General features: G+C 48.6%; 1 protein-coding gene across 4 annotated transcripts in view; it reads right to left on the reverse strand.

The window, feature by feature from the left end:
- The window catches only part of LOC135897947 (general transcription factor 3C polypeptide 3-like), a 291,263-nt gene that overhangs the window by 39,477 nt on the left and 227,049 nt on the right, over positions 1 to 24,737 (reverse strand). For all 4 annotated transcript variants that reach the window (XM_065426657.2, XM_065426656.1, XM_065426655.2 and 1 more), the window contains one exon: positions 21,226 to 21,400. In XM_065426657.2, the coding sequence (XP_065282729.1) occupies positions 21,226 to 21,400 (175 nt within the window). The remainder of the gene's footprint in view (positions 1 to 21,225; positions 21,401 to 24,737) is intronic.

A 24,737-nucleotide genomic window follows, 5' to 3' on the forward strand; every position in this document is an offset into this window, starting at 1 on the left:
AATTATATTTACAAGATATACAAAGAGAAGTCACAGCCAAGATGGCAGAATAACCACAAAACATGAACAAGCTCTTTTGATCGTCCTTTTCGTCGTCCTGCTGAGCATCTTCTTCAGAATGCGGGAATGGCATGTAGCAATATCACATCAGCTAATGTTTAATGAAATCGCTATGTCAAGCCATTTATTTGCAGGTGTTAAGCTGATGTCATCTTATGAACTGTGTGACGTAATCTAAGCATTTCTTCGAGGACTGTCGATAAAAACGTCATACCTCAGTCACTAAACAGAATGCAAGGTGCTTTATAACATAACACAATGGCTTCCAGAAAGAAGGTAGCAACATCTGATGCAGAACCAGAGCACAGAGGCGCAGTCTCTGCGTAACGTAGAAGTGTTCAACAGCAATCACAATCCTTCAATGACCTGCCGCTGTGATAGAAAGAGGTTTGAAGAGGTCTATACCAATGATGTCAAAAAGTGTCTCCAGACCTGCAATGGGTTGTAGCAGGCCGGTAGGAGGCTTTGTTGGTTGCTTTTGCAGTTGGCAAAACTTGCAAGAAGTGACGTACTTAGCCACAAAGGCAGAAATGCGAAGCCAGAAAGAACGGCTCTGATTCGGTTGTAGGTTTTTGAAAAAGTGGCCAGAGGGGTCGTGTGGAAGGCTTCGAGGACGTGTGTGCGCAGCGAACGAGGAAGAACGAAAACTCAACGATGTCCATTAGAATGGTAAATGTAATGGTGCAGCACATGGATCTCGAGCTTAAACTGCTTCAGTTGGTGACTAAGCCTGGCAATAGGTGTACGTGAAGTTCGCCTAATGCCAGTGGGAGTATAATTATAAATAATTCAGTGGCAGTATGGGTCAGCACATTGACGAGAGGAGAACTTAGCATTTGGAGGACAGCATGTTGACAGGCCCTAGTGGTGACGTCAGTGAAGGCGTAGTCTCATGGCCCCGTGAAGTGTAACCACGCACCACGCTCCTGGCCTACTCCATAGGCCCTGTGTTCCGGCCGCCCTGTCAAGGCAACTATAACTTATGGAAATACAACTGGCGACACGATAAGCCACTGTGCAACTGCTTGTTCTCCCTCCTGTCTCTGTTCCACTTCAACTGCCAGCATGGAGACTACGCTGCATGCTACTACAACTCCTTTGTTCGCCGTTCCAAGCATGATGCTCCACAGCTCCCCCTTCGCCGCCATTTCCTATTCCAGGTATCCTCCCGTATCTTGGCTGATGTGGAAATGGTCATCTCACACTTGCCTGTAGGCAGCTGGAGGTGAGACTTTACCGGAGGAGAGGAAGAAGGCTGTTTTGCTGTTGAACTTGGGCTTCGAGGCTCAACACACATTTTACGATGTAACGTTGCAAGCGGACCCCGCCACAATACAGTTCCAGGATATTATTCACGTGCTGGACAAGCTCTTTGCAGATGGCACCAACAACCTCATTCATCGAATCATCTTCAGAGACCTACGGCCGCAACCGGGAGAGTCTTGTCAGGACTTTGTGGTGTTGTTACATCATTTGGCTCCTGCCTGCATGTTCGGCGCTTAACACGACAAGTCACTCCGTGATCAAATTCTGCAGGGAGTCGCGTCGGCAAGAATCTGCGGAGGTATGAGGGACCATCGTTGATGCTCAAGAAAGCCAAAGAGATTGGGCAAAGTGTCAAACAAGTTCACAAGGAACTTCAAGTATTTGACAGGTCTTCAGTGCAGTGTGTTTCTTCTCAGCGGCAAGATGGCGTCGCTAACTGTTGCATCCCTTCCTCAGGCGCTCAAGATGGCGGTCCACGCCAAGCTCTTTCCTCGACCAGACATCTTAAAGATGGTGCCCGGTAACATGGTGGGAAGTCGCGAACTTCGGAAGCCACGTAACATGGCATTCTACAAGAATTTCCCAAGGACAGCCAAGACACCATGGTCAGTTGTTACAGATGTGAGTCAACTCACCACATGGCATCTTATCCAGGTTGTCCAGCCAGGAATGTCACATGCAACACTTGCAAGGAACAGGGACATTACACGTCAGTTTGGCAGTCACGGAATTGAGCACACTGAGTGTCTCCTGCAACAGCTCAGCTCATTTCTGTGCCTGTAGAAGTACAGTCAGCAGTGCCTTCTGTGTTGACGATACAGGCACCCAGTTCTCGTACAGCAATTATTCATGCTGAAGCGTTAATCGCCAACACTCAGCTCAAGTAGCTCGTTCACACGGTAGCTATAGTTTCCCTGATGAACAGTGATGTGTACAAGGAGCATTTTCAAGCTACTCCTTTGTCCGCCTCAAACCTCCGACTCGAGAGCTATTCACAACAAGAAATAATACAAGCAGGACATTCCCCTGTGGTGGTCAAGTACAGCAATTACAACTGCAAGGATCACCTTCCATTTCACAGATCAAGGCACTTCTCTGCTGGGCCTAGATGCCATCCAAGCCCGGGTCATCGACATGCAAGAATTTTTGCTCACTTGTCATCAAGTGTCAGGAACTCCGGCTCATCCAGGCGTCAAGCCATCATCTCTGTCGCGAAATCCTCCAGAGGAATTTTCGTATCTATTCTCGGGACAACTGAGACTAGTAAAGGGCTTCATTCATGATGTTTGTCAGTGACATTCGGTGCAATCGGTAGCAGTGACACTTCGGCCTCTACCCCTGGTATTCCTCAAGCAAGTTTCAGCTGAACTGCATTGACTGGAAACAGGTGACATCATCAAATGGGTCTCACCGTCTGAGTGGATTTCTCTGCTTGTCATGGTTTGGAAAAAGGACAATTTCATTCTACTTTGCGTTGTTCTCTGGGAATCCAAGAAAGCCATAGTGGTCAACACTTTTCCGCTACCGAGAGCTGATGAACTATTGCATCGACTTGCTGATGCCACTATTTTCAGTAAGATGGACTTACAATCTGCCTATCATCAGGTACTGTTAGCCGAGAGAAACCGAGAGCTTGCCACTTTCACTACTCATGACTGTCTCTTCCACTTTAAGCAAGTATGTTTCGGTTTGGCATCTGTGCCATTCGCTTTTCAGCAGATCATGTCATCTGTCTTAAAAGACTGTCTGGGTACTTTATGTTACCTTGACGATGTCCTTGTTGGGCCAGAACAGGAGGCGTTGTGAGAAGGTCGATTAGATGCGAGAATGCACAGGCCTCGTTATCGCCCCAGTGGAAAGAGGCGTCTTTTTTCAAAAGCTCGGCTAGTGGTCGTGCTAAGGCCGCGAAATTTTTCGCAAAACGATGGAAGTACGAACAAAGGCCGATGAAGCTGCGCACATCCTTGACACACTTCGGAACAGGGAAGTGCGTAACAGCATGGATTTTTCCTGGGTCCGGCTGCACTCCATTCGCGTCAACGAGATGCCCAAGGACGGTAATCTGGCAACGGCCGAATTGGCACTTCGATGCGTTAAGTTGCAGACCGGCTCGACGAAAAATGTCCAGGACTGCCGAGAGGCGCTCGAGGTGCGTAGTGAAGGTTGGGGAGAATACTATAATGTCGTCCAAGTAGCACAGGCACGTGGACCATTTGAAACCGTGAAGAAGGGAGTCCATCATGCATTCAAAAGTGGCAGGAGTGTTACATAGACCGAACGGCATCACCTTGAATTGATAAAGACCGTTGGGTGTTACAAGAGCAGTCTTCTCGCAATCGAGATCGTCCACGGCAATCTGCCAGTAGCCGGAGCGAAGGTCAATAGAGGAGAAGTAGCGAGCACCGTGGAGGCAGTCAAGGGTGTCATCAATCCGAGGTAGGGGATACACGTCCTTTTTGGTAACCCTGTTAAGAGACCGATAATCCATGCAAAAGCTCCATGAGCCATCCTTCTTTTTTACCAGTGCAACAAGTGACGCCCATGGACTACATGATGGTTCAATAATGTTCTTGGCAAGCATTTTGTGAACTTCTGCGTCAATAACTTGACGCTCAGCCGGTGGCACTCGATACGAGTGGCGATGAATAGGAGGGGCATCGCCGGTATTATTGCGATGTTTAACAGCTGTAGTTTAGGCCAAGGGACGATCGTTAAAGTAAAAAATATCGTGGTAGGAAAACAGAACGCAGTAGAGCTCACGAGCGTGCTTGGACGGCATGCCGGGCGCAATCATTTTCTGTAAGTCGGCGATGGTACAAGTTGCCGACTGCGATGGTAGAGGAGGATCGGCTGAATTGTCGTCTACTGCAATGGATGCTACTGAGTGATCCTCAAATGAGCAAAGCTGGGCCAGAGACATCCTGCGTGGCAGCACTTGTGTCGTCAAGCCGAAATTGACCACTGGCAGGCAGATGCAATTCGCCGTAATGGATAAAACGGTATGAGGTACTGTGAGCCCGTGTGTAAGTAGGACATCTTGCATAGGAGCCGCGATGTAGTGACCGTCGGACACTGGTGGCGATGACACCAAGTCAATGTAAGTCAGTGCCGAAGGTGGCAAGCGAACGAAGTCGACAGAACTAAGGCGACTGGGGTGTGGTTCAGTGGGACACAGAACAGGCAGGTCAAAGCGGAGTGTACTGGCGGAAAATCGATGAGAGCAGAATGTGCAGAGAGGAAGTCTAAGCCGAGGATGATGTCGTGGGGACAGTGGGCGATGACTGTGAATAGCACGATAGTGGAGCGATCGGTGCAGGAGACGTGGGCAGCACACATACCAATTACGGGGGCTGTTTCGCCATCGGCGACACGGACAACAGGCGTCGTGGTGGGCGTGATTATTTTCTTCAGGTGGTTACAAAGGTCAGCGCTCATTACCGACAAACGCGCCCCAGTGTCTATAAGAGCAGATACAGAAACACCATCAACATGCACGTCAAGAAGGTTCAGATGAGTGGGCAAAGTCAGTAGAGGATTTGGCGGCCTAGGGGGCAATGCAGCGTCACCTCGAGGCGCTGCTTCATCTAGTTTTCTGGTTGGGAGCGGCGTCCGAAGGGAGTTGGCGAAAAGGGGCGACGGGGCTGGGGATAGCCAGATTGTCGTCATTCGGGCGAAGGTGAACAAGAATAGAAGTGATTCAGAGCAGGAAAATCAGTGGCAGCATTATCGGAGCGTGCGGCATAGGGACGAGAAGGGCAACCAGAGGGGCGTGAGTAGGCAGTATAAGTAGATCGGGTCAGGGAACTCCAGCGACTGCGACAGTGCTGAGAAATGTGCCTGATTCGACGGCACTGAAAACAAACGGGCTTGTCGTCAGCAGTGCGCCATTCAGAAAGATGGGTTGCGGAAATGTGGTGGGTAAGAAGATGCGGGACAGGGCGGAATCGAAGAAGCCGGGTGCGTATCAGGGCGATGGGCCAAGCAGATGGTGCGAAGACCCATGTTTTTGAACTTCTGGCGGACAACTGCCTGGATCAGGGAAACTGTGACTAAAGGTGCGTTGGTGGGGCTGGAGTTGAAGGGAGCTGGATAGGCGGCCTCGATCTCACGCCGGACGATCCTGGTAACATCGCCAGTGTTGTTGGGACGAGGAGCATCGGCACAGGAAGATGTCACTGGGGTGTTGGGCAGACGGGCAAGCTGCTGGTCGATACGTCGGCTTTTAGCGAGTCTCAGGCGGCGGCACTCTTCTATAACTGCATCCACCGTCGCCACGTTGTTGAAAACGAGCAAGTTGAAGGCATCATCATAATGCCTTTGAGGATGTGGGAAACCTTGTCTGACTCAGTCATGTGTGCGTCAACTTTGCGGCACAGAGCCACCAAGACGCCCTGAATGTACATGACGTAGGGCTCTGTTGACGTCTGCGCACGACCGGAAAGGGCCTTCTACGTGGCAAGTCGGTGACCATAGGGGTTGCCGAACAAGTCTCGGAGCTTTTGCTTAAGCAAATCCCAACTGGTGAGCTCATCTTCGTGCATCTGAAACCAAACTCGAGGTGTGCCACCGAGGTAAAAGACTACATTGGTGAGCATGATAGTAGGCTCCCACCGGTTATTACGGCTGACGTGTTCGTAGAGGCTGATCCAGTCCTCGACGTCTTCTCCATCTTTGCCCGAGAACACGCCAGGATCACGAGTAGCGGGGAGAGTGATGTAGGTCGTCGAAGTGGCAGCAGGTGTCGGAGGTGGCTGAGTCGAGTTGTCATCGCCGGGAGTCATGAAGGAAGGCTCGACGTCCCGTCAACTGCGAAGCTCCGTGACGAGGTACAGGGAACATCCACCTCCACCAGATATGTTACGTAGGAAGACGCAGACGAAAAGCTATATACAAGTATATTTACAAGGGAATACGCCGCACTTAACCAAGAGGCAACAGCCCGCGCTAGCCTCCAATCATCGCCATCGTCTTCTCACTGCACGCCTCTTCGTCATTGGAAATACTGTTCCGTAGCGATATCAACAAGATGCCACCATCCCAACGAAGCCTAGAAGCAAAGAATGCGCCGACACGTCGGCGTATTCGGTACTGTGAGCCCTGATGCTCACTGAGCGTAGATCTCTTTCTGCAAAGTAGTGTGCTGAAGATCCCCAACTTGTACAAATACCGCTTAAGTGTTCGGTTTAAACTGGAAACATGGAGAAACGTAAACCACATACGTTACCTTGCTGATTTACGTACCCGAGAAGCAACCTACAAGACAAGGCATGAGGAGAATTGGGTAGTGCTAACCCCTCGAATAAATTCCGGTAGAGAACGCCTACAATTCACTCTTCCTTCCCTCTTAAATGCTTATGTATATAATAATTTCGATATTTTCACTGCGTCAAACAGTTCTTTGCGTGCTATGTATGTTACCATGTAGGTTGCTTTTCTTTGTGGGGAATATTGTTTAAAAATTGTATAATTTTGTTCTGTTTTCTTTTGTACTTGTTCATTATGTATAAGTTTTATTAGACTGCAATTACCTTTGTTTTATAAGCCTTGCTGTGAAGCCACTGCCAAGCGAAAGGGGGCTGCGGCTTTGTCAAGCTGTTTCTGACAGCTTTTTCTGCACCTCCGCTGTCTGTATTTGTACAAGGCAGAAATGAAGAATTTGAATTTGAAAAGAAGACTCTACGATGCAAAGTTTCAGCCACACGTCAACACGACACAGCCATGATGCGACACCAAGACCTAACTGCAATGGAAGACAAGGAATCGCTGACCTCAACGTGCTTCTCAATTTGTCACCGCTTTAGAGGACACAGGAGCCGACTACTCCATCATGAGTGAACCCATTGCCGCCCAGTTGAAGAAAGTTAAGACTGCATGGGAAGGCCCTCAGATTCGGACAGCTGGAGGACACCTAATAACGGCCAGAATTACTGTTATCCACCAACAGTGTTAACGGGACAAAATTCTCGGCATGTACTTCCTGAACCAACATGGCAAAGTCATTGACCTGAAGTTGAAGTCGATACCACTATCCGAAGATCAAGCGATATCACAACAGAGCTCTCATAGTCACCATGCCTGGAGTGTGCTAGAAGATCAAGTGAGCATCCCGTCTCACTCCAGCACTGTCATTTCCATTGGCACCGAAACACCTGCCGACGTAGAAGGCGTCATCGTGAGTGACCAACGTCTACTGCTTGACCGTGAAATTTGCGGCGCAAGTGGGATCGCTCGGCTACATGGAGGGAAAGCGGAAGTGATGCTAACCAACTTCAGCCAGGAGTTCAAGCACATCAACAAGGGTACGACAATCGTGCACATTGAGGAAAATGTGGAAACCAGCAATGCATTTGTTCTCTTTTATCCTCTCGGATTCTGCAGCATCTACCTCGACGACCATAGTTCTTGAATCAGACTTTGACATAAATCTCGGTCTCCCCATCAGTAAGGAGGAACAGTTCATAAGTCCTCTGCAGCACCTACCTCGACGACCATAGTTCCCGAATCATACTTAGACATAAATCCCCATCTCCCCATCAGTAAGCAGGAACAGTTCAGAAGTCTTCTCCGACGATACAAAGGCTGGTTTTCGATGTCATTGAGGATTCGACAAACAACAGTTAAAAAGCATCGCATAATAACCGAAGAGCGTGCTCGGCCATTCTGCCAGAGTCTAGACCAAGTTGCGATGTGAGAACGGGAAGCTATAGGTCAACAAGTTGACTAAATGTTGCGCGATGACATCATCCTGCCATTGAAAAGTCTGTGGGCATCTCCTGTAGTCTTGGTAAAGAAAAAATTATGCAGATCCCACACACTATGGGAATAGATGTACGCAAAGCTTTCCGTGCTGGATGCTTTGATTGACGATAATTAGCGGTGATGTTGATGGCTAAAGCTTAATTTCTTCGGCAACGTTTAGTCTAACATGAGGGCGGTGAGTTGATGTTAAATGTTACCTTGCGTGCACTAATGCTGCTTGTCTGCGTAGTACACAGAGCACACAGGGAGAGGTGTTTGCTTGAGGCGTTGTTGTGTGCCATATTTTATAACCTCTGAGAGGGTTGAGCGTTGTCATTTCCTCACATAGCACATTGCATTGTGGCAGAAGTATTAACTTTGAATTGTATTATGGGGCTGTGCATGTCGAAACCACACTCGGATTATGAGGCAAGCCGTAGTGGCAGACTCCGGATTAATTTTGACACCGTGATGTTTTTTAACGTGTCCCAAAATCTAAGTGAACCAGTGTTTTATATTTCACCCCCGTCGAAATGTGGCTGCCACAATTGGGATCAAATCTACACCCTTTAGCAATGCCATAGCCACAAAGCTAATGCGGCGAGCACAGAAGTGTTGATTTGACGATCGACCTCTTCCGCAGTGTCTCCTGGACTCGGCAGTGCACTTTAATTAATGTGGCTCTACTTCTGCACGCCGTGCCTAAGTAGCCCGCTTGACAAATTTGCATGGCGTTTATTTTCCTGAAATAGCAGCAACGTACTGTACCCTACCATGAATTTCAGCTTATCCTGTTTCCTTGCAACCGCTGTCGTATAGCAGTGGGCTTTCCTTGCCTTCTGACGTCACCCCCCCCCCCTCCCTTCCTCTTATATGAGAACTGCCTCTTCTCCTCTTTCTCCTTTTCTTCTCCTCTCTACAGTTCTCTCTGCGTCCCCTCTGGCCTCGCACGTTAGTAGAAACGGAAACGCTGCACTTTCTGTAGTGCTTCTCAGGGGAGTCATGGAGAATCACAGCTGTGATGGGGCTAATGTGGCGATGGCCAGGGAGCTTCAGAGGGCATTGTGCACATTCGACGCAGTGGGGTGAAAACGAGTTTCTCCCATCGCCTTTCCTCTCTTGCTCGCGCCTGTCCTATATATACACGCTCTGAACTACCCCCCAATGCGGTGTGCGTGACAGCAGCAGCCATAGCAACCCACAGCAGCAGCAGCAGCAGCAGTGGGAAAGTCAAAGGAAGAGGCAAAGAAAGCTTCACTTTAAAGGACGGAACGTTTCTGCATCAATTATCATTGACTGAACAAGATCGCGAAGAAGGACGTACACCCTTTCCCATGGGTGGGCGAGGCATTGGATCGGTTCTGCAATGCAAAATACTTCTCGTTGATGGATCTCAAGACTACCTACTGGCAAATAGGAGTCGATGAGCGGGATCACAAAGACTGCCTTCGTCACGCCAGATGGCCTCTATGGGTTCAAGGTCATGCCATTTGAACTGTGCTCAGTGCCTGCAACGTTCCAGCGCGTGGTGGACACAGTGATTGTACAGTTGAAGTGGCAGACCTGCCTCGTCAACTTGGATAACTATGTCGTTTTCTCTTCAAGTTTCGAGCAGCACTTGAAGCACCTTGAAACAGTACCAAAGACAATCAAGTCTTCCGGAGTCACTTCGAAACCGGAAGAGTGTAACTTTCCATACGAAGAGCTGCTGTTTCTGGGACACAGTATCAGCAAGTCTGGGGTCTGTCCTGACCCGCAGAAGACAGCTGCCATCGCAAAGTTTCAGCAGCCCATCAACAAAAAGGCAGTGCGGAGATTTCTTAGCATGTGCGCATACTATAGGCGCTTTGTCAAGGACTTTTCACGCATCGCTGACCTGCTGACACATCTAACTAAATGTGATGTCGAGTTCAAGTGGGAAACGCCACAGGCCAACGCACTTCAAGAACTCAAATGACGCATGCAGTCGCCACTGGTACTTGCGCACTTCAACGAAGACGCCGATTCGGAAATTCACACTGATGCCAGTAGCCTAGGCCTCGGTGCTGTCCTAATCCAGAGGAAAGATGGACTTGAATGGGTGATAGCTTACACTAGTTGGTCGCTGTCATAAATTATACAACCGCAAAGGAATGCCTTGCTACAGCAAAATTTTGCCCTTACCTATATGACAGACCGTTCAGAGTTGTAAGCAACAATCACGCCTTGTGTTGGCTAGCGACTTTAAAGGACCCTTCAAGACGCCTGGTGCAGTGGAACCTCAGACTGCAAGAATATGACATCACTATAATTTGCAAGTCCAGACAAAAACACTCTGATGCCGACTGCCTACCTTGTGCTCCCGTGGACCCACCGCCCAAAGATGACCATGATGATGATGCCTTTTTAGCAACAATAAGCACAGATGACTTTGCCGAGCAGCAGTGAGTGGACCCTGAGATAAGAAGCCTTGCTGAGTACTTGGAAGGCAAGACCGACTTTTTCCCGAGGAAATTTAGGGTCAGATTGTCTTCGTTCTTTTTGCGAAATGACATCCTGGTGAAGAAGCACTTTTCTCCTGCCTGTGCAACTACCTCCTCGTTGTGCCTGTAGCACTGCGGGCAGAAGTCTTGCATGACAATCAGACAGCCAGGCACCTCGGGTTTTCCCGTACACTTGCAAGACTACAAGAGAAGTATTACTGGCTGCACTTGACTGCCGATGTCGCCTGTTACGTCAAGACTTGCCGTGACTGCCAACGACGCTAGACACCACCAACGAGGCCTGCAGGATTACTACATCCAATCGAGCCATCTTGCCGACCATTTCAGCAGATCGGGATGGATTTGTTGGGACCCTATGCAACGTCAACATCTGGAAATAAGTGGATCGTCATGGCGATGGACTACCTCACCCACTTCGTTGAAACGAAAGCTCTGCTGAAAGGTAGTGCAGCAAAAGTGACGAAATTTTTTGTCGGGAACATCCTGCTGCGATGTGGTGCCCCAGAAGTCCTCATCCCCGACAGAAGAACGGCCTTTACAGCAGAGCTCACCCAAGGCAGTCTGCAATACAGTCAGGCAAGCCACAGGATGAAAAATGCGTACCACCTGCAGACGAATGGTCTTACGGAGTGGCTGAACAAGACTCTCACCGACATGCTAGCAATGTTCGTGGACGTCGAGCACAAGATGTGGAATGCCGTCCTGCTGTACATAAGCTTGGCTTACAACACGGCGGTGCAAGAAACAACATAGATCACGCCATTTAAGCTGGTTTACGGCAGGAACCCGACTCTCGATGCCATGCTACCACACGTCACCGTCGAAGAAAATGTCGACGTCGCCATCTATTTCCAACGCACCAGAGAAGCTGGACAGCTAGCTTGCCTGCGCATCAAAAACCAGCAGAGGACCGATAGCCGACACTACAACCTCCGACGACGCTTCGTTGAGTACCAGCCCGGCAACCGTGTTTGGGTTTGGACCCTGATATGCCAATGAGGACTCAGTGAGAAACTACTGCGATGCTATTTTGGACCCTACAAAATCATCCGCCATATTGGCGCACTGGACTATGAGGTCGTGCCAAACGGCATTTCGCAATCACAGAAGCGCCACGCATGATCTCAAGTGGTCCACGTCATGCCTCCGAAGCCCTTTTACATACACTGATAAACCTCGTTAGGTTGTTGTTTATTACTTTTGTTTGTTTGTAGAATCGGGATTATGCTTTTTAAGAGGGGCATTGACACATGTACTCGATTATCTTTATCGGGTGACCATGTTTCACTGCCAAACAAATGTTATCGCACAGCGCAGCCTGCGCCTACATGTATTGGGAGTTTCTCGAAGGTTATTGACGGTTCTATCCACTGTCTGTTGTCACTGAACCTTGTGTAATCTGATTTCATGCATGCACGATGCGAATAGTGTCGAACTTTCCGGAGGACATGTGGGCACCAGCGATTACTCTGGTAGCTTCGATGACTGATGTATAAAACCCGATGTGCTTGATCCGCTGATTATATTTTTGATGATCTCCGACTGTGTTCACCGCTATCATTGAGCTTCGAGTGTAGCCTGTTTTTGAGCGCACAGGTTTGGCCAATAAAACGTTAGGTTCATCAATCACAGTTTCGCTGCCTTCTTCAACATGACTACGTGACAATATGAGTGAAATACAGGGATATGAAGAAAACGTGTTCCTTAAATGATTTTGCAGAACACTATCAGGTTACAACAGATCAGTTCTGCGGAAGCCCGCAAGGCGAGTAAAATTCATGACAGAGAAAAATAGTCATCCAATTGACTGCAGCATTAAGTGACAAAGGAAACCATACAGGTTTCTTAGAAACCACCATTAAATTACATACCCATTATGCCACTAAACGTGAGGATGAAAGAAATAACCAATAACCAAAGAAATTACAAATTACTGCTTATATAATGACCTAGGTCCTGCGTGGTTCTTTTTTCCAACAAAAACAAAAGAAAAGAAACAAGAAAAAGCCTGGAAATTTTATAAAATATCCACATGACAAGTACCCGCACAAATAATATAAGTGGTCTCAGGTGTAAGCAGGTTCACAGATCAGGAACGTGAAGCCGTACTAAGGGACTCGCAAACGGCAGTAAAGAACTATGCCAAAGGTAGAATTTCCAAGGAAGCCCTGGCCATTCTGGCCAAAGTGGGCAGATCCAAAAGTGCGAGCTCGAGGATCGTGTGGTTCCTTACGCACATCACCATGGAAGGCGACGGACTCCCGAACCTAAACGAGATGGCACACCGGACGGCGCAAGACATGGCCTGCCGCACAGAACAGGGCAACGGCTCTCGCGCAGAATGGGACATAACCAGTCCATATCTGAACGCCAAAACGATATACCCACCACCGAGTCCCAAATTGAACAGGAGGCAGGCCGTCGTATGGAGACAGCTCCAGACAAACACCTTACCTAACCCATTCTATCTGAAACGTATCTTCCCAGATAAGCATCAAGACAGCACAGCAAATTGTGCCAGGAAGGACCAGCAACACTCAAACACATGCTGTGGGAGTGCAATGCAGTAATAGGAAGGATGGCAGTTGCTACGGAGACCCTGTCATCGAGGTGAGCCGCCGCTCTCCGCAGCTCAGACCTCGGCATTCAGGCGTGGGCAGTCCAGCAAGCCTGTGAGGCAGTGTTGAGGCAGGGCTTTGTTTGACGTTCTCCCGTGGGAGACCTGAGCCCAGGTCGCATAATACCTTGCCCCAAATACATTAAAGTTGTATCCATCCATCCAGGCGTAAACATCATCATCAGTGCATTATGTATACAGTAAAATCTTGTTAAACCGTACCCACTTAAACAGTAGTTTCATTTTAGAAGTAGTAAAGTCAAATCCCTGACTCAGCAGCCATTGAACTTAATGTGTTTTGTATCCACATAAACCATACCAGCTTATTGTGTACATATCGGTTAACACGCAGTGTTTCCACTTTTCGTTACGCAAACACGCCAGTGCGTCGTCATTATCGGGCTGTCCGGCAGAACAGCAAGCCTCAGAGATCGGCACAACAGCCTCCAAGCGCCCTGTGCATTTGTGCGTGAAGCCACATCAACGTAATCATTTCAGCGGCGTGCCAGAGAGCGCTGTGACATCATACAAGCGAGAACTCGCGTCATGCCGAAACTCAGATAAAAAAGATGCCGGGTGCCTAGCATAAAAGAAAAATTAGACATCATTCGTGCTATCGAACGTGATGCGAAAAGTCGGCGCTGGCACGCTACATGGGTCTAGTGTTAACTACGGTGTATGGCATTTGGCATGCGAAGAAGTTACTCGGCAGTGCTGCTGCGACCGCGGAGAGATGTCGGCTACAAGGTCCTACTTTTCGCCATCGTTGCCTCTGTTGTTGCCGAAGAGTCGCCTAGCGACAGTGATAAGGACAACACGAAAAGCGACAGCACGGTCGATTCAGGCCCGACAGTGGCTGAAGCTGTGCGTTACACCAGCCTCATGAATGCAATCGTAGTGACGAGAACATCATCCCGCAATGAAAAGGTGCCCCACGACTTCTATAACGCTACCACGAAGAATATGCAACGTCATTGAGGAATCTGCCATGCGAGTGTTTGCCGAGAAGAGGGGGCTGGCTGAAAAGCTGGCTCACAGCTTCAGCAAGTTTGAGGCCGCTGTCGTCGCTGCTAGGCCGCCATGACTTCAAACGAAAATAACACATTTGTCGCGTGCAGTAAATAAATACTGCATCTTTTTTCCCCTTTCATCCCACTCTCTCCGAATTACGTTTTTGACAGGTAAGTGGGCAATCTCATGCTATTTTGTTTAAACAGTACTACTGTTTAGTACGTACTTTTTCCAAGCTCCGACCATCTACGGTTTAACGAGGTTTCACTGTATCACGAATGTGCAAACATGGGACACGGTCTTGCAACGCTTAAAAAAAAAGTTAACCGTTGCAAGATCGCGTTATATTGCGTTTGATAGGGACCGAAGATGTGCACCCTAAAACTGCTGACATGGCGAGAAAGAAGCACGGCCATTCGTTTCCAGTGCCCCTATTTGATTTAGGTTTGCATAAATATTGATGCAATCTTTGGTGTGCACAAAGTGTTGTCGCGACCACAGCGGGCGCTTTCTTGTTTGTATTTCTTATTTATTTCACAGGCTTTCTTTCTCATTAAAAAATGTCTTGACAAATCCTAGGTTGTTTTAAATGCTCTTATCGGTCATTTCTTAACGTCATCCACAACTTTTTTATTGGCATCTCATCGATTACCTAAATTTATGAATTTAGCTAATTAAGCATACTCGTGCATGAAGAACAAGAAATATTCACAGTGGCCATTGTGAACAACACCCATCAAGGTACAGTGAATGCCATTCTCTTAATGCCCTCAGGCAATTTTTAATTCTTGCCGACCTTCTGTTCAGTTAGGATAGCAGAATACCACAGAATAAACGTGGAGTTGACGTACTGGTCATTGCACGTTTGCCATTATTTCACATCACTTGCCGAGAAAAGGCTGTAAGATATTTTTGAAAGGGATAAAAAGGTTCACTGGCTTTCCGGTCTGCAATGTCGACCAATATCTTGAAAAAGCTCGCTTATTTGGGCTCATTCGCCTTTCTGCCACAAGTGCCATAAAGCCAGTGTAAAACACCAACTGATATTCATGCGCCGAACAATGGTTTATTAAAATTCTTGTACTCGACCTGTGCAAGTCGCGTCGTAAACATCATTGCTGCAAGTGCAATTTCGGAGGTTTGCAGTCTGGCCGATCGTTTAATTAGGACCACAATTTGGCTGCTAAGGTCTGTGGTGTTGAGCGAGAGTGGAAGCCAGACTCCAGCCGTCCCGAAGTAAAAAGCCGTTTGTTTAGCATATACAACCAAATATATAATGAAGAACAGAAGCGCCCCCTGGGGAATAAAGAACTGAAATGAATAACGAAACTGAATATAACATACTCCCTCCCTTATTTTTAGTGGTTAGTTGTTAGTAAGTATTAGTAACGAAAACCCCAAAGCATGCACACTGTACTTATTTACACATATTTACAACCTACGTACACAATGAGTGAACACATATTTACAACACAATGTCAGACCGCGAACTAATTGGTCTGATAGTCTTGGAGCCAGGCCGGTGGCCGGCGCTCTCGGGTCGGCCGCGTTGGACGTCGCACTGGCGACGGGCTCGTTGACTGCTGCTGCGGTATGCCAAGACACAGTGCCTGCGTCCTGGGAGAAGGAGGCTGTAGCATGGCAGGCTGTGGTGCCTCAGGAGACCGTGGCTGTGGCGTGGCAGGCTGTAGTGCCTCAGGAGACCGCGGCTGCGGCGTGGTGGGCTGCAGCGCATCAGGAGACCGTGGCTGCGGCGTGGTGGGCTGCAGCGCATCAGGAGACCGCGGCTGCAGCGTGGCAGGTGGGCTTGGTTCCCAGGTGCCCCTCTCTAGAACCCTGGAAAGCTTGGAGGCATTCCACGTACGGCCGTCTCCAAGTCGGAAAGACACTGGTCCCCTCCTCTTGATCACCTCAGTTGGTGAAGAAAAGGCGCAGTCTCCCTTGAACCGAACGGACGGTTTTTTGATGCGGACAAAATCGCCTACGGCTATCTTCGTCTTCTTGGCGGCTCTCCTTTTGTCCGTGTAGTGCTTGCTGCTTTGCTGCCAACGCCGAACCCTTTGACGAAGTCGCGTCAACTCCTTGGCTGGATCTTCCGCAAATGCTGGTGCCGAGAAACCCACAATATCCAGCCTGGTTCGGGGCATTCTACCATGCAGCAGAACTGCTGGGGCGACCCCGGTGGTGGCGTGCGGAGTACAGCGGTAAATGGCAAGGTATTCTGTGACAGCTTGTCGGAGTGGTCATCTTCCATGTCCTTGTGACGACAGCAAGGACACCAGTGCCTGGTGGTCTGTTCGAATTGTGAAATGGCGACCCCACAGGTACGTGTGCCATCGCTCACACGCCCAAATGCTCACAAGAGCTTCTCGTTCACCGACTGAATATTTTCTCTCTGCAGGCGAGAGTGTACGAGATGCGAAAGCGACTGTGCGGAGCTCGTGGCCACTTTGTTGCTGCAGGACTGCTCCCAGCCCACAGTCGGACGCGTCGGTCGACACAATTACTCGCAATGATGAATCGAACATCTGGAGGACTGTACTTGACGAAAGCATTTCCTTGACCCTCCGGAAACTGCTGTCTGCTTCGGCAGACCAGATGAATGGCTCATTTTTGCGAAGTAAGACTCTCATAAGCTCAACCACTTGTGCCAGGTGTGGAACAAACTTGGAGTAGTATTCTACGAGGCCCAGGAACGAACGAAGGGCGGCCACATCAGTTGGCACTGGTGTGTTAACTCTGGAGTCTACTTTCTCTGGAAGTGGCGAGATACCACGTGCAGTGACCTTGTGCCCTAGAAAGGCAAGTTCTGGAACGTCGAAAAGGCATTTGTTGTTCAGTTTCAGACTTGCATTCTTGATCTTTTGCAGCACGGTCTTCAAGTTTGAAAGGTGTTGTACTGCGGTCTTGCCAAAAATGATGATATCATCAATGTAGAACAACACGCCAGGGCAGCGGTCAAGGATTTTCGCCATCATCTTCTGAAATGCCACTGGGGCAGAAACCAGCCCAAAGCAAACTCTTTTAAAACGGAAAAGGCCATCATGGGTGATGAAAGCTGTCAGATCCCTGCTGTCAGGGTGCAAGAGAACCTGGTGGTAAGCAGAAGCCAAGTCAAGTTTGGAGAAGTGTGTAGCGCCTACCAAAGCGTGAAGCAGCTCCTCTGTATGGGGCAATGGGAAACTGTCTGGAACAATAGCTTTGTTCGGCTCTCAAAGGTCTACACAGATCTTGATGCTACCATCTTTCTTGTTAACAACAACAATGGGGGACACCCATTCAGAAGCATCGATCTGCTCGATGATATCAAGGCTCAGCAACCTCTGAAGCTCATTTGATACTGGTGACCGGAAAGAATTCGGCAGACGGCGAAGCTTCGAAGTTACAGGCTGCACGCCTTGCCGTGTCTTGATGCGATGCATGAACCCCTTAGCAAGACCCAACTCTGGACTGAAAAGTGAACTGAACTCATGTGCTAAGGCTGGTGGAAGAGCTTTGTTACGGGGCTGCGTGCCTGACGGTGTGGAAATAGAACAGGATAGCGGGTCAACAACAGTCGGCTGCGGAGCAATGGACGTGTATAAGCACTTGAGAGCAGAACCCTCAATGCGAAGATACAAGGCTTTAATGCCGTCTAGACTGATCAGAGAAGTGCCTCGGTGAACAACATAAAAACGTAGCGACGCTGTGCGGCCTTTAAATCGAACGTCTGCTTGGAAACAACCTAGCACTGGAATCGGCCGCTCAGAGTAGTCAAACAAACTAACATGCGGAGCAGGCAGAAGTGGAACACTGAAAATATTGACTGAATTCTTGTTCCGACAGGATTGAAACAGACGACCCTGAATCAACAAGGAATGTCAAAGTGACATTCACGACTTGCACTTGAATATGAATTCCGCTACGCGCGGAACGTTGCACAGTCAAAACTTCCTCAGCACTGCTGCATGACGAAACATCTTCATGAAATTCAAGTTCACGGACTCGGCCTTGCATTTGGGTTAGCTTGCGGTTGCATACCCTTTGAAAGTGGCCCTTGCGACCGCAAAATGAACAAGTCTTGCCATGTGCTGGGCACCGCGGCGCTGACGCGATGTGGTCCCGCGAGCCGCATCGGAAACAATGTGGCGAGCCGGAGCGGCTACTCTGTTCTCGGTTCCACTGAGGGGGCGGTTCCGCTGCGGCGCACGTGAGCCGCCCACGCTCCTCGTTAAATTCTGCTCTAAGGTGGCTGCCGGTTGTGAATTCCTTTTTTTTCGAAGAATGCGACGATGGTTTTCGACGCTGCCGCAGTGAAATTGCTTCGACCGAAGCAGAAAGCTCCTTTAGTTCTTCAGTCGCCTGCTCAAACTGAAGTGCAATTTGAACAGAATTCTCGAATGAAAGTGTGGAACCCTCGAGCAGTAACCGCTCACGTACGCGAGTGGAAGCTACGCCGGCAACGAATTGGTCCCGCAGATCATCATCTTGCGAGGCAAACGAACAATGTGACGCTAGCTCCTGTAGAGCGGCAACAAAGTCATGAACGGACTCGCCTGTGTGTTGGCTGCGGCGGTGAAAGCGATGACGCTCGATGATAACGTTGCGCGTCGTCGAAAACTGGTTCCGTAATGCGGCGAGTGCAGAGTCGTATTCGTCAGGAGGGGCCACGACAGACTTGTCATCGGCGAGTGCTGTGGCACTTGGCGCGGCCGGTGCTGCGGCGCTGGTCCCTGCATGTAGCGTCTGATAAATACGCTGGCCTTCCGCCCCCAAACAATGCAAAAGAATAGCCTTGCGTTGCTCCGGCTTGAATGCGGCGGCTCCGGATGCCAGCAAGTACACGTTGAACATCTGCTCCCACTGCTCCCATGGCAATGACGGACGGCCGGGCGTCGGAAGGAAAAACGGTGGCGGAGCAAGCCCGGTGAAGCTCATGGTGGGCGGATACGGACGGCGCAGCGGGGCTGGGGGTACGTTCACGAAATCCTCGTCGCCAATGTGGTATTGAGCAAGGGTGGAAGCCAGACTCCAGCCGTCTCGAAGTAGAAAGCCGTTTATTTAGCATATACAACCAAATATATAATGAAGAACAGAAGCGCCCCGTGGGGAATAAAGAACTGAAATGAATAACGAAACTGAATATAACAAGGTCTACCAATATGAGACTTTACATCTTTCGCTTGCGTTCTGCAGCAGCAAGAGCCTGATCTTGTGTGGTCTGGCCGGGCAGAAAGTTGTGTAGCCTGAGTTCACATTTGAGGGACATTTGTGACCAAGAAGTTCGTTTGTCGGTGTGCCGCGCTATCATCCTGGTAACCGGACGTGGCGCAGGTGCAAAATAGACTTAGAGTGTCACACGCACAGTGTTTGCCAATTATTAGACGCAGATGTATTAATAGGGTGCAAAATCGATTGCTCAGATGTATAATGAAACTGATGAGCTACATGCTGAGCAGGCTGTATGACCTTATTCATCCAGCGCACCTTTCTTTCTCGATAGTTGGCGTGGATCTTCTTCTTTAGTGTTGCCATGGCTGCGCATGACTGTTGCGTGGCAGAGCGCATACGCAGCCCACATGCCCTGTTTTATTCTGCCACGTGTTCAAAGAGTGGCCGTGTTTAGATGATGTGCGCTGCCTTCCTGTGTGTTTAGTATATTGGAGGTTGCATAATCTTGGGCTTTGGAGACCCACCGAAGCGAGAGGTAGACGAAACATTCACTTGCCACTGCCGGCACCTTTCATGATAGCATCGTCCCACTGTGGGCGACACTATCAGTTGCGGGCGACAGAGTGGTTTCACGTGGCTGGTTCTACTTCGTACTGCTGATGTGAAGATATCATCAACACAACATGAAACCACATCTTTCGTTGCAGGTTCTCAAATTACAAAAGATCTTTTTCCTCATTTACATTTGCTTTTTCCAATTGCCCAGTAGTTCGGAAAACCTTGCGGCCCCTTCCATGTAAGAAAAATTCATCGACTGTACTTATATGCAAAAAAGGTCGAATTCATCGACTGTACTTATAAAAGGTCGAATTTCAATATACTGAAGCAAACTGCCAATTTTACCCCCTTCATTATATTGAGGGATGAACTGTACATAGTGCATAGCAGACAACATAATGCGCTGTCCTCACTATGTGTAGTTTAGGCATTATCCTCCAGGTGGCGGCTCTGCTCAACCTGCCCAATCAGTTCCATGTAGATAACACACACAACTGCACAGCACACGATAACTATGTCACGTGCAAATGTTAATTTGAAAAAGGACTTATTTGTAGTTTGGCAGCTTCCCATGGAGTTGCAAACTGTAAAATTTTTATGCTGTCTATGGATGCAACTGCCTTCGCCACTTCGACCTTTCTCGCCATGGAGAACTTCTCGGGGTAATTCTGTATTTTCTCTGGTCGTGTCGATGGCCTCTGCAGTGCTTATTGACAGTTCTTTGCTGACGAATGCATGGTTCCGACCATTTACACGAAGGCAAGCAAACGGTTCCCTTCCTGAACTGTTATAAGAATAGCGCCCCACAGACTGTAATTTTTGGTCAAATGCTGTAGACAATACAGTGACTTTCGTGAGACTCGGCATGGACGCATCGGCGTCTACGAACAACAGCTTCTCTCGTACAGCATAAAGCGTGCTAAAATGGCACTGTGCAAGGAACGCTGGTGCTTGTAGATGGCGACATGTTCGATGCCAAGTCACATGAATCACACGTGGGCTCGTGTCCCCAAAAGTGACAGACCAAGTGACAGGCTTCGGAATGCCTGTCTCCCGAGAAACATGTTTTGAACAGTGAGTGAGCAAATATTTACTTAGCTATATCTGACACTGCATTGGACCTTGTAGTCTTGGTCTAGTTATAGCCGTACAATAACTTATTAAAATAAAGTGGGGCCAACCAAAATTTTAATTTATTTCTTTATAAGCAATAACACTATCTGTGTTTGTTGTATAGAGATTTGACTGCAATAGAATATTCCTGTGTAACTCTCTCTAATGTTTTAAAGCCTTGGGGGTAAAAATAAATCCAGCAAAGGAAATGTGCTGTCGGGAACATACCTAAGGCATGCTTGTAAGTACCCGAGACCAGGGCGTTGTGGCCGTTGAGCATTCCCAGGGGCACACTATCTGGGTACTTGTACAACAGCCGCAGGCAGAAGCGATTCTGCCGCATCACTGGGCTCAGGTTCATCGCCAGTCCAAACAGGTTCCAGGCACGGTTGTAAGTGGGGTACTGCGTCAAGAAACCCACCATTGCCAAAAATTCGCTGTGCCCAGGCAAATGCAGCTACAATGAAAACTTGCTGCCTCCTTATGTGCATGCATGCAATGAAGTTTCTTTTGCAGAAGACGGTGCTAATGTGGCACTTCATCATCGGCCCCCTTTTTTTAAAAGAATATCATGACTCAGTGCAGCAACGGATATGACATGCGATTTCGAAACATTCCAACCGTTAAATTACGTGTGTGACACACATGGTGTACAAGGTGCCGCTGAAATGTAAAAAAGTTTACATCAGCCAGACAGGCCGGTGAACCAATGAGAGGCTGTGAGAGCAGCACAACTCTTTGAGCACTTCTGACAGCGAAAATCTGCCTAGCCATTGTCAGGAATGCAGCTGTGTCCTGCATTTTTCCAACATAAAAATTCTTGATAGAGGCAGGGGCAAGGAGGAACGCGAAATTTTCAAGGTGTATCAGCATGCAAGGGGATAATTGCATCAGCACAGCTTCTATCTCACTGATGCAGAAGGAACTACGTTTCCTATCGCACTGGCGCCACAGCCACTTGGCCTGTCAGGTGATCAGTGTGCTTTGGCTCTTCAGCTGCGCATGCTCGCCAGGTTTTCCTGGGAAACAGGTTTCTTCTTTTTTTTTTTCAATGAAGCACCGTTGTTAGCCTGGTTGTTGCGTGTGCCACGTCTCTCCTTCGTTCCTTGTCTTTTAACTGGTTTATATCTCAAGAATGTCTACCAACTGACCCAGATCGCAACTCTTCTGCAATGGCACCATAGTAGCGTGCCCCGTAACCTGGCCGCCGATGGCGTCGTTACTAAGGCATGCGGTGAGCATGTCCACCAATGCCATATATGATTAACTCAAGCACGCTAGGTGACTATTTATCACTGACCCGTTTCAAAGGAGATGCCAACAAATCATCATCATGATCATATGGAAACAAAGTGCTGGTGTGGTTGCTCGGTGGCTATGGTGTTGGGCTGCTGAGCACAAGGTTGCAGGAACGAATGCCGGCCACGGCGGCCGCATTTCGATGGGGGCGAAATGCGAAAACACCTGTGTGCTTAGATTTAGGTGCACATTAAAGAACCCCAGGTGGTCCAAATTTCCGGAGTCGTCCACTATGGCATGCCAGAAAGTGGTTTTGGCACGTCAAACCCCATAATTTAATTTTAATGGAAACAAAGTGCTCGTGTGGGCTTCGGACCCACTGCGCATGCACTACTTCGCCTGCAACACTAAAGAATGCGCTCCACGTGAGCCACACATTCCCGTGTTCATGCTTTCTTTCTGAACAATGAGTGGGAGGGCAGCTTTCCGAGCAGAACAGGACACCTGCCATTCGCACCGGCAAAGCAGAAGCTAAGCACTGTTGCCGAGAGCTGTGTGGAAAATAAAGAGTGGTCTGTAACTGTACGTACGTGTACATGTCTCTCTCAATTTTATTGCCTCGTTATATCGTGAATTCAAAACACCTAAAGAGCTGTGCTCAAATTTTGCATCAGGGAGTATCGTGATTATCGGTGAATTTCTTCAGGCAGAGGCCTCAATCATCCCCGTCGGCCCTCTCACTTATGGTTAGACAGCAGCTCCGAGCTAGCTCTGCTTCTGGCCGCATTCCTCTTCTATTTTCCAAAAGATAACTTCGAAGATGAACTGAGGCCCTAAGAAGCTTGTGTCTCATTTGGATGTTATGGGCATTAACTCTTTATTGCCAAGTGTTGCGTACAAGCAACATACCAGGAAGAAATACCACAGAGAAAAGGCTATCATTGAAAGTTTCACCATTTTCCATTGTACCAGAGATACTTGTAAATTTTGCATATTGCACAGTCTTTTCATACGCGACTTCAATGCAAGTGGAACTGACAAAATCAACCCCTGCAACATCCTCCTTTTCGTTGTCACTTGAATTGACGTCCGAGATGTTTTTCGATGTTGTTAAGAACGGCCTGCTGACATGCAAGTTTTGCCAACCAGTTGCTACCGCGAACGTCAACTTTTCCTGGAGCGTCGCCGCACACCTCTTGCCACGGCGTGACTAAGTCGACTGTGTGTCGAGAACAGTACGTGTGTCCTCAACTCTCCGCCGCTGGAGCCGAGTTCGACAAAGCAGGCTTTGTGCCGCGGGAACGTCGACGGAGACCCCTTCCCACGCTCCGTTCTTGAAGTAAGCCCCGAGTTCTGCGAAGACAATTGGACGGCGGCAGGCTCCGTGAACCTGTGTGTGTGTGTGTGTATGTGTGTGTGTAAGTAAGCCCTCGGGCAAAGAGGCAGCCATTTCCGTCACCTGGGTATCGGGGGAGGACCGAGTGTTTATAAACCGCTGTTGTGCGGATGCTCAGGACACACATATTCCTCGTTCTAGATGAGAAGCAGTCCTTCCCTTCATCAACGTCCTCAGCGTGGATAAGTTGGACGACGGCATGGGCCAGCTACCTTCTAATTCATGCCAGACTCCAATCTTGACAACGGGTTATGAGCGATGGGATTGAGCCCCCAATCCTAACGATGTATTTTCTCTGGGAGCTTGTCTGCACATAGCTTGCTTACATCATCCAATTTGTTCTCATAAAACAAGAAGGCAATGCAGCAAATGCTGCAGACATACACAGGCAGTTCACTAGCTAGCCGAAACAAGCCCTGCTCCCTGCTGCTCCGCAAAACCCTACCACCATGATACCTTGTGCCATGTACAAATTGCAGCACGAAGAGGGCACCTGGCAGATGCGGGTATTGTGATTAAATCTTCAGAATGTTACGTTGAGGCAACAGTTGGGAGCGCTCACAAGTCACCGACATTTCTCAAACAGGTGATGATGACGAGTAATGGATGTTTATGGCGCAAGGGCCAAGGAGTGCTAAACACAAGGTGCAGTCAGTTGATAATGGTACATGAGGCCAGGAATGTAACATGGCTGCAAAAGGCTTAAAACCAGACACTGTATAAATGCGTAAAATATGCATGTACTAAAGATATGAGAATTACATGTGAGGTGGGCTACGAACATAAAAGATGTATTGCAAGTGATCATAAGATAAGAATGGAAGAACATACAAATTGCACTAATGCCTCACCAGGGTTGAATGCAAGGGCTTCTGGGAAGCACGTGTTCTCACTATGCAGACCGCATTACGTATCATTGATATGTATTACATGCAGTATCCAAACATCATTTTAAAAAGTTAAAACCTGTTTGCTGCTAAAAAGCATGTCATTATCAACAAAAATTGCTGGATAGAGTGGAATATGCTGTCAGAATATGGAAGTACTTTTTTCTTTGGGGTCCTACCTACTAACACTCTAGCAATACGTGAATGACAGCGCCTCA

Source organism: Dermacentor albipictus, chromosome 2 (assembly GCF_038994185.2).
Source record: "Dermacentor albipictus isolate Rhodes 1998 colony chromosome 2, USDA_Dalb.pri_finalv2, whole genome shotgun sequence".
In the NCBI taxonomy this organism is placed as follows: domain Eukaryota; kingdom Metazoa; phylum Arthropoda; class Arachnida; order Ixodida; family Ixodidae; genus Dermacentor; species Dermacentor albipictus.